We start from the raw sequence: 17,059 nt of genomic DNA, 5'->3' as shown, positions 1-17,059 counted from the left end.
AGCCACACACGCTTTGGGGCGGGACACGGCTCCCAAAAGTGGCAGCCCCACCTCCACCCTGCCTTCCCCTCCCACGACCAAGGGTTCATGGTCTGAGCAGTCTCTTGTGAGCATCGAGTTCTCTTCTGTCCCCTTATTAAGAGATGCTTTGGCAATGGGAGGAGAGTCAACGTTTTGCACCTCTTGGCACCTCTCTGGCGTTGTCACGCCCCAAAGAACAGCGGAAGGCGCCGGCTCGCGTAACCATCACTTTGGAGCAGTGCTGGCGAAGCCAACACGCCACACAGCTCACAGAAGAAAGCATCACGGACAATTGCAATCATGTAGACAGAACTTCCTTGGATTTTGATATGACAAGCTACTTTGTTAAAATACAGAAAGCAAAGAAACAGCATCTACTCAAATACTGTGCCGCTACAGAAAGTGTCCAGCACCAGCAGACAAGCAGGAACGAAGCTTTTCCCTATTGCTTCGTTCATTTTATCCCCAATTTTTATTTTTATTAAGCTTCTCTAAATTTGCAACACACTGTAAATGCAAGGGAAAGAAGCACACGCGGCTGAGGCAAAGAGCACAAACCCTTCTGACTGTAAACAGGATTTGCTTTTTCTCCTCTTTCCCCCACCCCGAGGATGGGGATGTTTGACCTCTTTATTCCCCCTCTGCAATGTATTAATCAGGCACCAAAATAAGGAATCTATGAAAAAATATTTGGTGCAAATTAGGTAACAGCAACATGTCCACCACAAGATGAGTAGGGCATCAAACACAACATTTCTTAAGCTAACATGCTCCAGCTGCCATCCATAGAAATAGCTAAAGGACCCCTAACATGTTTCTACATATTTGAGAGGTATATATACAATCCCCATGAAAAGCAGGATTGACAGGCCGGACTAACCACAACTAGTTCCTTCATATTCAACACTAAAATCTTCTGCAGCACGGGGTCTCTGAGCTCCGGGAATGCCAGCTCCCTTTCACTGGGCCTGTATCCTGCATATATGTGCAACATCTCCTACTGCTAGATATTGTATCACCTCCTCCTTCTCCTCACTACCATGCCTGCAGACTTCCCCTCTCAATCAAATGGCTCAGAAGGCAAAAAATTTCGCTGCAAGGGTTTATGGCCATACGACCTGGTAAGGAAAATGGTGTGTCCAGCCAGTCTTTTCAGCTGTCCGAGCCGAGCTGTGTTTCAATGTCCACCCTGCAGATCGGGCACTTCTTGCTGGTGGCCAGCCACTGGTCCACGCACACTTGGTGAAAGAGATGCATACAGGGCAACCGCCTGCAGAGAGAAAAACACCACTGGTTTTTAGGGGTTAGGGTGGAGGAGGTCCAAGGGACCAAAAAGAGATGAAAAACAGCATCTGGGGCTGCTTTGAACAGGGGAAACATTCCTGTGGTGACACCATTGCCACTAAGGTCTAGCAGCCTTTCCCAGCCATGTCAGTTCACACAGGGCAGTGGGCTGGAGATAGCATCCTCCTTGGCCTATTAGAAACTCCCCCAGATCATCCTGAACTGAGTTGTTCCAGTTATTAATTGTGCTGGCTGCTAATTTTTAATCTTTCAGGAGCAAGGTTATACTCCAAAGCCTCTTAGCTCTTCATGGTTGTGTCAGTCAGGTTGGCCCACACCATTCCTGCGTGGGTGTCCCCAGGGCACCTGGTCACATTTCACCTACATCACCTCTGCCATCACCATGTGTCACCCCTGTGATACAGGGGAACCTTGAACCACAAGAACCAACAGCAAAAGGATCAGAGCTTTTCTTGAGAATTTAAGGATGAGAAGCAGACCTGGGTACTTCTCACCTGCAGTCCCTTCAACCATGATAGTTCAGCCCCTTGCCATTTCTTGTCCCCATCCTCTGTCACAAGCAGAGATTGGACCCAGTGAGCAGCCTGGGAGGTCTTTTAGAGACAACTGGAGTTCTGTTGGCTGGAGATGGTTCTCTGTGACCATGTGGGCAAAGTAATCCTACTTATTCTACAATAAAGCAGCTGTGTCTCGGACACAAGCCCAACTCTCCTGGACTTCTCACCAACACTGCTTTTTGTCATACTTTGGTCATCTGTGAGGCTCAGGTGTTGATGACCCCAAGCTCCAGACGGTTGTCAGAGATCAGTCTAACCTATCCTTCTCTGACACTTTGCCACCTGGCCAGCTGGCACAGCCTGGAAGCAGATGATCCAAACCCAGGGAACACTATAAAAACCTGGCCCATTACTGCTGCAGGGCTCTTCCTGTCTACAGGCCATTCCAATGTCCATGCAAAGCATTTGGGTTCCTGGACCCCACAACAGCCCAGGTGAGTTTCTCAGGACAAGAACAGAGACATTAATCCAAATAAACACAACTCAGATGGCACTGAGAGGCAGAGGAGGAGATGGAAGGCTCTCACCTGACATCCTCTCCGTCTTCAAGCATGGACAGACAGATTGTGCATTTCTCGTCGGTATCTGACTCCTCGCCATCGTCTTGCTCAGCTTTGCCTTCCTGTGGTCTTCTCTGCAGCAAGATTAAAGACATTTGGTTAGACCTTGCCCTTCTAACGCTCTCCCAAGCTTGGGCAGTTGCAGTAAGATAAATAATGAGATCTCCATCTATCAGCCAGATCCTCCAGCTCGGGGAAGCCAGCCCAGCCAAAATAGCCAGCGAGATGAGTGTGCCACCAACATGCTGCAGGTTGGCATGTCTCCTCCTGAGGCTGGTGGCAGTGAGGCTGTTGGCAGTACCCTAAGGAGCAGCCTGTCCTCTGCTGCCCTAATACAGCCCCCCACCACTTCCTTGCAGTGGGGATGGCCCCATGGTCTCCTTTGCTGAAGGCTTCTCCTTGGGGAGACCCCAAACCTCATGGTGCCACCACTGCCAGGAAGGGCAGCCACTGTGCCCCACGCCAGCTTGGCCACTAGCCCAGTCCCAAGCACTAGCTGCACCACAGGGCCGTGCTTATCCTGTCAGCTGCCCCTTTTTCTCTTCCCCCACACATCCATTCCTATTCATATCCTTTTCCTGGGCTCACTGGAGATGCAATGAGAGACAAGTGCCGCAGGAGTTACCTCACTTCCAACCTGGGCAAGGCAACATCCCTACCCTCCAGCCAGGAGTGACTGACACCAGAAACTACTACCCAGACAAGCATTCTTCCCAATTTCTACTGAGCACAACCCAAAAATGTGCCCATCTCCTCATGGGTGGGGAGGTCAGCTCCGACAGAGGAGACACTCCTTGTGAAGCCAGGGGAGAAGAAGGCTCCCAGCGACATGGAGCCCTCACAGCGGGCGCGGGGCAGCGCCGCTGGCATGCAGAACGGGGCGGGTTTGCATGCACCAAGCCCCCTTGGTGGTGTGCACTTTCTTACCAGGTGCGGACAGGGGGGAAATTGCACCCGCTGGGTGGGAGAAGGTTGAGACCCTTTTGAAAATTTGGCCCGCAGCTTCCTAGCCTAGAAGTGAGAAACAGGCAGCTGAGCTATGCCACTGCTCCCGCCCCCAGGAGTCCTGCAAGAAATTAAAGCACCCCTGCTGCGGTGGGATTGTGACCCACCAAAGTCCTTCCTGCTGCCTGCTCCGTGCCCACAGCCCCTGGCTGAGTGAGAGGGGCTGGCAGCCGTGCTGTGTTCTGGGGCACTCACCTTCTTGTACTTGTGGGGGAAGGTGAATCTCTCGATGGTGTTCTGGACGGCGCCCCGGCTCACACTGCCCAGCCTGTCCTCCAGCTGCAGCAGCTCCTGCGGCACAGGAACATCAGGAAAGCGCCATCCCCACTGCTCCCAAGGCACCAGGTGCCACCACACAGCCATACCTGCTGGCAACCGAGGCTCCCTCCTGTCCTCTCCTCAGTGGGAATGGCCATCAACCCCAAATCAGCCATGCTGTAATGATGGAGCTGCTCCCTGGCACTTGGGGTAATAACTAAGAGCTCGAGGCAAAGAGCTGGATATCCAATATTTCACAAATTAGGATGGGATCTGAGCTTCATCTGACAGGCTGGGAAACAAAACCCCATAGATGTGGAGCACTTTGTTCGTAAATGAAAGGAGCCAGAGCCAACCCAAGCCAGACTCAGGCACCTTGGAGTGAACCATCTTTAACCAAACTCAACCCCATCACTTCCCAGCTATTACTAAAATTGATGAAAGACTCATTGCAACTACCACACCACAAAAAACAGTCTTACAGCTTTATAGCAGAGCTTGCATAAATTCACAGCACTTTAAAAATTAATAATTCCAGTCCCCAGATACGTACTTCATAGCTCTCCCGCACAGCGGATGTGTGCCTGCTTGGGTTCAGTCCCTGAAGAGCAAGCAGCTGAAGCTGAGGGTAAGGGTAATTTCTGATTTCATGAACAACCTGAAAAAAGTGAGGGAGAAAAATAAAGCCACCTCTATACTTGCCTACAGAAAACCCTTGTGTGCCCTGATGTAAATCTAATGCTTTAAAAATTCAAATTGAAGGAGTAGATGGACATTTTCACCAATTTAAGCCTTTGATAACAAAAAATGAGGTTTTATCAAATACATTTCCTAGAAATGATATCTAAGAACGTGCACTCATTCAAAATAAACTGTTATAATAATTCCTATATCATCCATAGCATCATAGTTCCAAACTCCCAACATGGATTAGATTACAATGAAATTTTATTTCATTTAAATCGGTGGATTTCTGTTCATCCAAGCTTTGATAGGGTTTTTTTAAGGCTTGCTTTAGTACACAGGTGTCAGGGTCTGACACAGCACAAGGGAAAAGCACCCTCATGGGATTTCTGGGGATGTTTTAAGGATTAGCAATGGTTGGCATGACTTAGCTCCAAATACAGCACCCTGCTAAGAGGAGGGTTGGAAAATTACCCCAGCCAGCCTGTGTTCCCATCAATCCCACCTCCACCTGTGCAAGAGGTCATGAAAACCTTTACAGGTGGCACCAAAGCTGACGTAGAGAGCAACGATTGATGAGGGATGGCCCTGGAGGCTGACACCAGGGAAGGCAGTCACCCACTGCCAATCCTTCAGCAAGCAAAAAGTCGTGGGAGACCACAGTTCCTTCCAGTGTTAATTATATTATTGATATTAACTGCTGAGTCTCTCACATCCTGCCCATGTTTTGCAGACCAGCTTGTGAACATGGTGCTGCAAGCAATGGACCGAATCCTTCCAGAACAGCTGAAGCTTTTCTTTTCTTTCTCTAATCCAGTGCCGTGATGCAACATTATCCTTTCAGACACTCCCTCCCACGGCCGGAGATAAGTGGGATTTGCAGGAGACAGGTGATAGAAAGATAGCAGCCTTTATTTTGACTGCTTTCTGGCAGACAATGCATAAAACATTTCTCAGTAAGAGCGTTTCACTTACCACCTGGGTTGAGGATGTGCTTCTGGGGAAGTGGTGCACCCGAGGAGTGGCCAAGTAATGCTGATAGGGCTGGGGCACCGGCCGGACCTGGAACTGGGCGTGGGTCAGCCCCGCGTCCACGCTGAGGTCCCTGTGGGCACCAGGAGGGACACGTGGCTCTGAGTGCCTGCTTGTGCTCCAGGGGGCTGCAGCACACCAGAGCCCACACACAGGGAAACCTCCCTGCTGAGCTCTGGGCTGCTCCTCAGCCTGGGGAGATGGTACAGCTTAGCTTGGCTTGGCTTTCCTCCGGTTTGGGGAGTCACCCACCAGGCTACCTTGAAGCAGTGAGGGGTTGTTTCTGAGCCCTCCCTGTGGGCACCAGGAGGGACACATGGCTCTCAGTGTCTGGCTGTGCTCCAGGGGACTGGGCACCACACCAGAGCCCACTCACAGGGAAACCTCCCTGCTGAGCTCTGGGCTGATCCTCAGCCTGGGGAGATGGTACAGCTTGGCTTGGCAGGGAGTTTCCTCCAATTTGGGAATCACCCACCAGGCCACCTTGAAGGAGTGAGGGGTTGTTTCTGTGTCAGGTAGCATTTGAGTTATTTGGGGTCAAGAGCTGTGCAGACAGACCCTGCTAATTTCACAGCAAGAGCATTTTAGTGGCTCAAAAGGATACCCAGGCTCAGCAACTCAACCTGATCAGACAGGATCTTCCAGTGCTGCAAACTATTACAGTTTGCTTTGAATGTTTTGCAGGAATACAGTTAATTACTCAAGGGACTAAAAAAAATGGTAGCTTTTAGAAGCTTCTGGTAGTTTTTAGAAGCTAGATGGGCACTGTCTGAGGGCTTTTTTGATGTGCCCGTGCTCTCCTTAGAGGCCTCCCAGCCCAGATCATGGCAGGACTTGGGGAGTCAAAGGACACTAAGCCTTGCCTGAATCCAGCCTCTGGCTGGTGAGGGTTTGAGGTGTGAGGGTGGTGAGGCCCTGGCCCAGGGTGCCCAGAGCAGCTGTGGCTGCCCCTGGATCCCTGGGAGTGTCCCAGGCCAGGCTGGATGGGGCTTGGAGCAGCCTGGGACAGTGGAAGGTGTCCCTGCCCATGGCAGGGGGTGGAACAAGATGATCTTTGAGGTCTTGTCCAACCCAAACCATTCTGGAATTCTATGACTCTATGAACTCCAGAGCTGTGATTTTTGCAAAAAATATTTTAAGGCTTTAAGAAATGGAAATCAAAAGCCCCTGGATGAAGCAGCTGAAGGAAAGGATGAAACAAAACTAGAGGGCAAACACCAACGGAGCAAGACATCCCTGGTGGCCCTGCTTGCCTGAACACAGCAGAGATGGAGCTCAGCTTGGTGAATCTGAGCACTGTTACCCTCCACAAAGCTAACCCAGCTCAATCCCTGGACTTGTCATAACCAAGATGCCATCAAACATCACAGCTCTGCTCAATCCAACACACGGAGACAAACTACAGCCCCACCACTACCACACCATGTGGAGGGAGTGGGAGGGGGCCGATGTAGCATCTCCAGCTCTAATCCAATTAGCTGATCCCCATTCTCTCCGCCCCAAGAGTCACTCGGCAAATGAGTGCTTTGAACATCATTCACTTTATCAGCATTACAAAATCCATTGCTCTAATAACAATTGTCTTCACATTTCCCAAAGAAAAGCTAATTAAAGGGTGGTTTCCTATTTCAGCCTCCAACTTCTCCTCCCCTTCACAGAGGACAGCATCAGTGGGTACCACACCTTCTTGGGAGCAGCCCAGATGTGTCCTTCAGCAGCTGTGAAACTGCTTTCACCACCCAGAAGATGGGGACCCTGAAGGGACAGTAGATGCAGAAATCCTTCATCTAGAACAGCCTGTGCACCAGGCAGCAGCACCGGTGCCCTAGAACTCCCTAATACCCACACCAGGCTGGATGCAATGACACTCATGGGTCCCTTCCAACTCAGTATATTCTGTAGTTCTATGATTCTAAGTTGAGGGACTACCTTTGCTGGTTCTGGTTAGCCATGTGCTGGACAGACAACACCTGGCAAGGATGAAGCACAGAAGGCAACTGGCAGGAACACAACCAGGGGGAGAATCCACAGGTCTTGGCACTTTCCAGCTCCTGTGTCCCAATTTTGGATCTTTACCCAATTGCTTAAGGTTGTTTGCAGGTTGATGGAGGGCTGAATTGGAAATCAAGAGACTCTGGGTCCATTCTCAGCCCTGCCACCTTCTTGATGCATGACCTTGATCCACTTCCTCTCTGCCTTCCCATGTTCCCTGTCTATGAAATAGATGTGGTAATTCACAGAGTGCTTTGAGATCAAGGACTGAAAACATCTCTCAAAGGTGAATGGTCATTATCAAACTGCACAGGTAACTGCAGTAACAGGACTGCTGAACTGTTTGTGCATCTAGAGACTTAAAATCAGCTCTTGAGGTTCCTGAGGTGATGCTTTGGGTCTACAGATGTGTCCAAAGAAGAACAGAGCACAGAACAGTGTTTTCCCAGGGTTTGGGGCTGAAGAGGCAGAGCACATCTGCTGAAGGAGAATGGAACTAGCCATCACTTTCTAGCCCATGCTACAGGAACAAGTGTACAGCATCCTGGTGCTCGGGTGCAAGGTCCAAGATCTGTGATGCTTGTGGTAAATGGGCTGCCAAAAAACAGCCAAGGAGTGAAGGATAAAACACCAGATAAAACAGGTAGGATGGTCATCACTGCATGTGTGTGCAGAAGATGATTTAAGGAACCAAATGGGAGCTTGTTTATTCCTCACCAGAAGATTTCAGTTGGAGTTGGGCTGTCTGAGACAGCCTCAGATCTTTCCTCCATCCCCACTTCCACCTCCTGTGGCAGCACCCACCACCTACAGCCTCGGAGAAAACCCTGCTGCTGCTGCTCATCCAGGGGTAACACATTGGAGGGGAGCTTTTGTATTTGTCACTGGGCAAAACTCTTCGTGTGCCCCAAGGGAAAGTGAGTCACCCAAACTTATGCTTACCCTGTATGGTTTCCGTCACCCCCACTCCTTGGGTTTTATAAGGCTATGGAGCAACAGAGGGGAGGAAAGGAGGGAGGGGGGAAGGCACTTAGTGATGCTTTATCAGATACTTCTAATGATCATAATTAAGCACTCTGAGCTGAAAGAGAGGCAGAAAGAATCGCTCTATCCAGATGGTACATGAACTGCTTTGCAAACCAATCTGAAAAATGTCATCCTGACCACATTCAGCCCACAGGATTCCCAATAATGGGAACACCTGAGAAGAAAATTGCAGAAGGATGTGGTCATATTTTAGATTGTGTATTATGCACTGAAGGGGCGAAAAAAGCAACAACCCTGGGTTAAAAGGACTTTTCATTTGCAGAGTGGAGTGCTCAGATGTTAGGAAATGCCATCATTAAGATTTCCTGTGCCATTTTATTCCAGTCCTCTTGTGCAAACACATGGCGATTGTCTTTAATTACAAGTTCACATGCTATTTTTTCCATTCAGTGCACAGAATGGACTTTGCTCAGCTTACAAGCAGCTACTCAGAAGAATGTTTTTATTTTCTCATTCTTTCAACCAGGTTACCATACTTTATTAACTCTTCAAGGGCTCTCAACCTGCTCTGAAAATGAAATGAACAATTCTTTGCAAAGCTTTTCCAGGGTATTAAACACTGCAGTTGGAGAATGATGAACAAATCCCCATTCATACCACTCTGCATGGCAGGGTAGCATGGTGCTCCCTAATTTGGACCACAGAAAATATTATGGGCACTGGGTTTTGAGTGCCTGAAGGACAGCAAAGAGTCTAGTTCAGGCAGACAGTGGTCTACAGGAAAAAACCACTCTCTGTGCCCTACAGCATAAAGATGCTTGGCTTCACTATTAATCTGTAGGTGAAAAGGTATGAGCAACAAAAATGGAGTATTCCTAAAGGGGGGCAATGGAGCTGGGGAAGGGAATGGAGCACAAGTCTGATGAAGAGCAACTTAGGGAGCTGGAAAGGGTCTCAGCCTGGAGAAAAGGAGGCTCAGGGGGGATCTTGTGGCTCTGCACAACTCCTGACAGGAGGGGACAGATGGGGGGGAGCAGGATCTTCTCCTAGGATAGAAGGGACAGGAGAAGAGGGAATTGCCTCAAGTTCTGCCAGGGGAAGTTTAGATTGCCTACTAGGGAAAATTTCTTCATGCAAGGAGCTGTCCAGCCCTGGCACAGCTGCCCAGGGCAATGCTGGAGTCCCCACTCCTGCAGGGATTTAAAATGTGGCACTTGAGGACATGGGTCAGTGGTGGACTTGGCTGTGCTGGGGAATGGTTGCTCTCTGCAGTCTTAGAAAGCTTTTCCAACCTAAATGAGTCAATTATTTGTTTATATAGGAGGCTTTCACACTCTCACAGACCTGTCAGAGATGAGTTTTCCCGCTGCACACTCCCCACACCACAACCACTGAGCTGGCTCGTTAGCTCTCACCAACACCGCGATCCCTGGTGGCGTTCCCCAAAACCCGCAGCCTTCCCAGGACTTTTTAAACACCTCAATGGATGCAGGAGTGAAATGGGGATCACTCACCAGTCCGTGCCCTCTGCCAGATACCTGGGCTGGGGGCCCATGGGTTGTGGAGTCTGCAGTTGGTGGCTGAAGTCGAAGCTGGGGTGTAGGCGGTGAGGCTGGACAGACATGCGCTCTTGGGCCCGCCTGCAGGAGGAGAGCAGCAACAGGCAGGGTCAGGCACACCTGGGCACTGCAATTCCTGTCAGGAACCCATGGGCAACCCCCAAAGGCTGGGCTTGTGGACAGGTGTCCAAATCCAAGCACTCCAAGCAGGTCTAAGTGGAAGGGGAACCCAGGGCTGTCATTCCCTCAGCCATCATGTAGCAATCCCCTTTCAGGCCCTGTGGCACCCAGATATGCTCAGTTTGCAGGAGATGCTATTTGCTGGCAACGTGCAGAGAAGGAGGGGAAGCCAAACAACTTCTCAGCAGCTTTGTGCAGTTTGCACTATTTCCTTTCCTGCTGCAGTCGGCCCCATAAACAACACACCAAGTAAAACGTGCCCCTGCTCCAGCTGTGATCCATCATCATAAAGAAGCTGCAGGTTGTCTCATCTCCCGTGCAGTCCATAAACTCCTGGGGAACCTCATTCATAACCAGATTACTCACGAGTGACTGAAAGCAGAATTTACTCTCACTGGCCTTTGCCAACATTTCTTTGGATGATGGACGGGCCAGGCTGGGCTCCAGGTCCTTCTCCCTCTGCTCTGCTGCCATTGCAGGCAGGGAAAAGAAAGTGCTAGAAAATACAGCAAGGTTTTTCTAGGGATTTGAGTCTCATGATTATTGCTTATTTGAACTACTCAGGGAAAGTGCGTGTGCTGCTGGATCAATGTCCACATTTGGCAAGAGACAAGGAGGATGCACAAGCAGGATTTGCATTACAGACAGGCTCCTACTCTTTGCTTCCTGGCCAGCGGAACCATCACAAAGAAAATCTTCAGGAAAAAACTAGGGCAAATGGAGCAGGGGACTGCCAGGTAAATAACTTTTCATGCAGCCTCAGCTCAGAGGCTTCACTCTCAAAGGCAGAACCCATACCCCCATTACTGGGACCTCCTGCCCCACACCTGTAAGGGTTCTGACATCCTGCTCCACTGCAGCTTTCAGAGACAAGCACTGGGACTGGGCAAGAGGTTCCTGCCTTCTTCCACACTACAGCTCACTTGCAAATACAACACTGACAGCATTTACCAAAGCAGGTTCTGCATGGAATTGTGCTCTGTGCTTTTATTTGAATTCAGCTTATGACTGAGATAAACACTTGTATCATCAGTTTCTCAGCCTGGAACATGCTTGCTACCCAATTATTAGCTAATCATTAAACCCACCTAAAATCCAGTTTATGCATAACAAAACAATGATGAGAAGAACACACAATTTTCAGACAGAAAGGACACGGAAAGAAAGGATTTGCTATCCATAGCATTCTTTCCAAATGAAGCATCATTGCAAAGTCTCATCCTCTGATTCTTGATCCATGGGTACAACCCACAAATAGCTTCCATATGTTTCCAAAAAAAATCACTCCTCTCTCTTGAAACACAATCAAGACAAGGCCAGGCATTCATTTCCATCTCTGCTGAGTTACAGCAATTCTGTCTGCGTCTGTCAGCTCAATGTGGATTTAGGATGCTCTCTGTGACACAGTGTGCTGCAGGTCAGTGGCATCATTCCCTCACAGAGACAGAAAGCCCACCAAACCCTGAGCAGCACGACCTCCATGTGCATGACCTGATGAGGCAGGTGGGCATGCATGGGTTTGAAACAGCAGCTATGAGGAGGCAGCTCACGCATGCAGAGACTGGAAAGGCCCCCGGCAACACCACCATGATTCTCCCAGGAGTGACAATAACGGGACACACCAGATGGGCACAGCAGGGATCCCCACAGGAAGGGCACACCTTCAGGTGCAGCCTACCCTTCTGGTGGATGCATTTTCAGTGCACACAGGCGAGCTGGAGATGAAAACCCAACCCCACCAGCATGGCTGCAGCTCCATAGGTGACGCGCGGTTGGCGCGGCTCCTCCACATCCTTGGGGATGCCCTTACCTGGGATGGGGCATGAGCCGGCGGTGCTGCGCCTCGAGGAGCTGCTGCTGGAGGAGGTATTGCTGGTGAAGCGCCTGAGGTAGGAAGGAGGGCCCGGCCACGTCTTGGAAGGGCAGGGCGGGCACGGGCGGCAGGGGCTGGTGCAGGGCGCCGCTGTGCTGGTGCGCGGGGGCCATGTGGGGAGCCAGCCCCGGCTGCGACTGCACCGCGTGAGGCAGGGCGAAGTCGGCCGAGAGCTGAGGCTGGGGACCCAGGTGGAAGTGCCGGCAGGAGGTAGCATGGGGATGCTGAGACCTTTGAAAGGGAGCACCTGGAAGAGAAGAGCACACGGCGGTCACTGACGTATTTTCAGAAAAAATCTCTTCGCCGGGATTTTTTCTCCTGAGAAGCTTCAGCTGTTTTCTCCTGGGAAGCTGGGAAGCTTCAGCTTATCCATGTTTTGCTCCTTTGGAATGTGATTTGGAGAATTGCTTACCCAATGTGTGAATTGTTTTTAATTAATAGCCAATCACAGCTGTGTTGGGCTCTCTGAGTCAGTCACAGGTTTTTTATTATCATTCTTTGCTAGACTTCTGATGCCTCCTTTCTTTAGTATAGTTTTAGTATATAATTTTCTTTTAATATGATATCATAAAATAATAAATCAACCTTCTGGGAACTTGGAGTCAATTCTCATCTCCCACCTCATCCTGAGACCCAAAACAACACCATAACAATTAATAACCACACACAGCAGTCACAGGGCAGTGGGCAGGGCAGAGCACCACTCAGGACTTGCAAAATGTTTTTAAAAAAATACAAGTAAAAGGGAACAAGTTAAAGCCAATTACAAGAAAAAGTGCTAGTTTTGACTAACGGTGTTTCTTATCCAAGAAAATGCTGGAGCCAAAACATAGGTTTGGGTTCAAAGTCCTGTTTTGGCTCCAAGTTAAAGTGTATACTGATGAAAACTGCTTTGAGCTTGTTTTGGCTTTCCTGTCTTAAACAGAAAAAGAAAAAAAGTCTTAACAGAGCCTTTGGAGATAGAAAAGGGAGTGATGGTTTTAAACAAAAAGAGAGGAGATTCAGCCTAGATAGGAGGAAGACATTTTTTGTGCTGGGGGTGGTGGGGCCCTGGCACAGATTGCCCAAAAAAGACATGGATGCATCCTTCTTGGAAGTGTTTGAGGCCAGGTTGGATGAGGTTTGGAGCAACTTTGTCTAGTGAGAGATGTCCCTGCCCATGGCTGCAGGGTTGGACTAGATGACCTTTAAAGGTCCTTTCCAATACAAACCATTCTGTGATATAGACTCAAACACTCTAGAAAAGGAAATAAACAACAAAACCTGTTTTCTAAAATATTTGGGTTCTGTACATTATCTCACAGAAGTTTCAAGTGTTTTCCCTGAATTACAGACTTTTCCTGCAAGTAATTTCTTTGCCTCCCTAAAACTGTCTCATAGGCAAGGAAATAATATCTGCTCTAAAAAACTGCCTCACACTGACTTCAGGACATGAGTGAGACAACTTCCCCCTCTCAGAGCAGGGATGGAGGCCCTGTGTGTTTGCTGAGATCCTTCAACAACACGTCCTCATGGGCTGCAGGCAGGGAGAGAGCAGCTGCTGTAAACACAACATGGAATGCTATAGGACCAGCCATGAAACTGATGGGAATGAGGAAGAAATGAGGTGTGAAAGATATCCATAGTGGAGGCATTTTGCAAAACATCTGGCACTGGCTTGTACCTTGCTCAAGATCCTAGCTTGGACAGGCCCTTGGCCCAGTCTGGCCTGTTAATTCCTACATTCCTGGAGCATTTACAGGCACCATGCAAAACTTTTGGCTCTTTAACTGGGGAAATAGTCGATTCAGAAATGAAGGATGGGACTCGACTGAGGCTATTAGAGATGTCTCTTTGCTGAGGATAAACCCCAGGATGGGACACCTTCCTTTTTACAGTGTTCTGAGCACCCCATCTTCTTCTTTCTGCTTTAATCTTTGTGAATGGTACAAAACATCCCAGAACAACAGCGTCAAGAGAAACTATTTCATCCCAAAGCACAAGCATGTGCATCATGCATTCTTCACCCAGCTCCCTTCTGCTCACATCTCCCTGGCAGGCAGGGCCAGTCCATCACACCAGCTCAGGGAGCCTGAGCAAGCCAGGTGACAGCAGGAGAAACAACAGGAGAGGGCCTATCAGAAATTGATAGGTTTGCAAAACTGTGCGTAATTACACACAGCATCTCTTAAATGCAAACTAATCCTCCACAGTGCCCCTCAGAGAGAGAGCAGGTTACACAATATGTGCCACCCACAGCAGTGCTTCTTGAGGTGATAATTTCCCCTGCTGTCAGATAACAGCATGATTCGACCACGATATTAATTAAGACCAGAGGTGGTGGGATCAGACCTGCTGCTCTGCAGTGACAGAGCTGCAAACCCAGGCCAAAGAGCCACTCACATACCCTGTTTCCCTGCAAGTTGTATTTGTTGCTGATGGCCTGGCCCAAATTCACGACAAAGAGGTTAAAGCTGCGTAATGAATGGGGATCCTGCACTCCCCCTGGCCTACTGCTGAAGGGAATTGTGAGGAGAAGCCTCTTGGCTGCTGCGAGGAACTCATGGTGAATTGCTCAGCCTCTGATGGCCGTGTGCTCTCCCAGGCTGCAGCAGGTCACAGGCGAGGCACTGTGCAGGCCTGCAAACAAGGTGTGAGAGCAGGTGAAAGTGCCAAACCCTCTGCACACGCCAACGCTCCAACCTGTGCCACCACGCTGAGGTTCAGCTGTATTCCAGACAAAAACGTCTTAGGGCCACACCAGACAGTGAAAGCCAGGGAGACTCCCCCACATTTCCTGGGACACATTCTCTAGCACATAAGTAAAGCAGAGAAAGCCTGTCTGTCATCTGCTGTGACTCTCTGGTCTCTCAATGCTTGGTGTAACCTCAGCCAGCGATTCCCAGCTTTTACTGAGTTGTGGGAGCCCTTAACTCAGTTAAATGTCTGGAGGGCCTTTGATGCCAGAGCCATGCTGAACTAGAGAGCACCAGGTGGGCAGATCAGCTGGTCATGGTTTTGATTTTGATTTTGCTTCTCATACAAAGACAGTCCTTGAGAGGAACTCAGTCATGCACTTTCCCAAGGTCCAGAACACACAAACTTTATCTGTGGTATGTGTGCAGGAAGATACACAGAGCTAACCTATCTGAAAGCAAAAGCCTGACTCATTTTGGTTCAGAGTCAATTAGCCTTATCTTTAGGAATTAATTAATTAAATAAAGCATTTTTCACTATTTTTTGCTAGTGCCTACTGGTGCAGTGATGCATTTCTCTTCATAGGAATAACACCATCAAGATGTGACCGAGACCATATGATTAAATAAAACCCATCAATTTGTCTTAACATAACACATTACCCTACGTAGTAATTGTTCATTCTCTTCAACTAATCCAATTGCTGATGAGGATTTTTACAGCAAAGCAAAGACTTTGGGGAATACTTCAGCAATCCTATGCTTATTAGCAGTTATCCAATTACACTGCTGGCATAACCAAGCCAGTCTGCAAAACAAAGAGCCAGTCCTCACTAAGCAGGGTGCTGGTGAGCCCCAGAAAGCCCTGGCAAACAAATAACAGCTCAAAACAGAACATTACATTTTAAAGTTAGTTATTTTTGAGTTTACCTTCTCCTGCTCATTGCATCTAGATGCAAAGGGCCCTGGCGGGGGTTGCTTTCCCAGCCCACATTTTGGTCTGGTGTATACAAGGTAAATGCAGTGTCACCCTGCAAACATGAGCTGAGCATCCTTGTCCAGGTAACCCACCAAAATCAACACCAAAAGCACTCATCCCTTTGAATTCCACAGAGGTTCACACATTAGCAGTGTCAGAGAATCACAGGATTGTTAAGGTTGGAAGAATTCTCCAAGATCAGAGAGGTCATTAACTCAGAGTCATTGTGTTCAACCCTTGCCCCCAGGTGCCACATTCACATGACTATTGAACACTTCCAGAAGTGGGGACTCCACCACTTCCCTGAATGCCTCCTCCAGAGCCAGACCACACTTTCTGTGAAGAAACTTTTCCCAATATTCAACCTAAACCTCTCCTGGAACAGCTCAAGGCCATTTCCTCTCATCCTATCCCTTGTTCCCTGGGAGCAGAGCCCAACCCCCACGTGGCTGCCCCCTGCTTTCAGGGAGTTGTGGAGACCCAGAAGCTCTATTAGTGATTACTTTGCTAGCACAAAGTCTTCTCCCTCTTTTCCAAGCCACAAGTGTGGTCCTAGATCACACTTGCATTGACACCAACAAGCATAAGCATTGCCCATAAGACACTTCAAGAAAATTGAATTCACAGATTTCATCTGCTGTTTGCCTGGATAGCAATGTCTGCCACACCAGAGACTAATCCATGACTAAAACCAAGTCCTGATACCACGTTCCAGCTTTTGTTTTCACTCCCCACTGCAAGGGCAGAGCTGACACTTTCATTAGCCAAGCTTTGGGGACACATCCACAGCAAAGACAATGAGGATGCAGAGTGTGCCTATCGTGCTCCAGAGCCACTCACTGCATCCTCCAGGATCCTAGCTCCCCATCACCTGCCCAGTGGTGCCCATATGAAGGCAATGTTGCTCTGGGATCAGCAAGGCAGAGACTTTCTTTCAGCTTAATCAGCTCAAGTTTTGCTTGTCATACCACAGAAGGATTCTCCACTTCCATTGGGATACTTTGATTTTGCAGGAAGAGAGATTAGCCAGATCTTGGATGTTTTTATGGTTTACCCTCCATGTCCAAGCACTTGCTTTCTCCAGCCCAAGAGACAATTACAAAGTCCCACAATTAAGATTGGAAGGACCACTGGAGATCATGTAGTCCAATCCTCCTGCTCAGGCAGGACTGAACACATTACTCAGGGTTTTGTCCAGCTCTTTAATATCTCTAGGGAAGATTTTCAGGGAAGTCCACAGAGCCAGTAAAGCCCTCACCAGCCCTAGATAGGCTTTTGACCCAAGGCCAGCCTGGAAACACCTTTTGCTGTGCCCAGCCTGCTGGTTGGGATGAGAGGGCCAGCCCCCTGCATGAGGCTGACTGCTATGCTCCTGGTGCCTTGAGTAATTCC

General features: G+C 49.0%; 1 protein-coding gene across 1 annotated transcript in view; it reads right to left on the bottom strand.

The window, feature by feature from the left end:
• Positions 1 to 41: 41 nt before the first annotated feature.
• RNF165 (ring finger protein 165) overlaps positions 42 to 17,059 on the bottom strand; it is a 46,004-nt gene continuing 28,986 nt past the window's right edge. The window contains exons 2-8 of the mRNA XM_031059649.1: positions 11,951 to 12,260; positions 9,916 to 10,041; positions 5,366 to 5,495; positions 4,260 to 4,364; positions 3,644 to 3,739; positions 2,411 to 2,517; positions 42 to 1,291 (exon numbers count right to left, since the gene is read on the bottom strand). Of these exons, the coding sequence (XP_030915509.1) occupies positions 1,174 to 1,291; positions 2,411 to 2,517; positions 3,644 to 3,739; positions 4,260 to 4,364; positions 5,366 to 5,495; positions 9,916 to 10,041; positions 11,951 to 12,260 (992 nt within the window). The 3' untranslated portion in view covers positions 42 to 1,173. The remainder of the gene's footprint in view (positions 1,292 to 2,410; positions 2,518 to 3,643; positions 3,740 to 4,259; positions 4,365 to 5,365; positions 5,496 to 9,915; positions 10,042 to 11,950; positions 12,261 to 17,059) is intronic.

The sequence above is a fragment of the Geospiza fortis genome, unplaced genomic scaffold, assembly GCF_000277835.1.
Source record: "Geospiza fortis unplaced genomic scaffold, GeoFor_1.0 scaffold488, whole genome shotgun sequence".
NCBI classification, from domain to species: domain Eukaryota; kingdom Metazoa; phylum Chordata; class Aves; order Passeriformes; family Thraupidae; genus Geospiza; species Geospiza fortis.
This window is presented reverse-complemented; position numbering and strand designations above follow the sequence as displayed.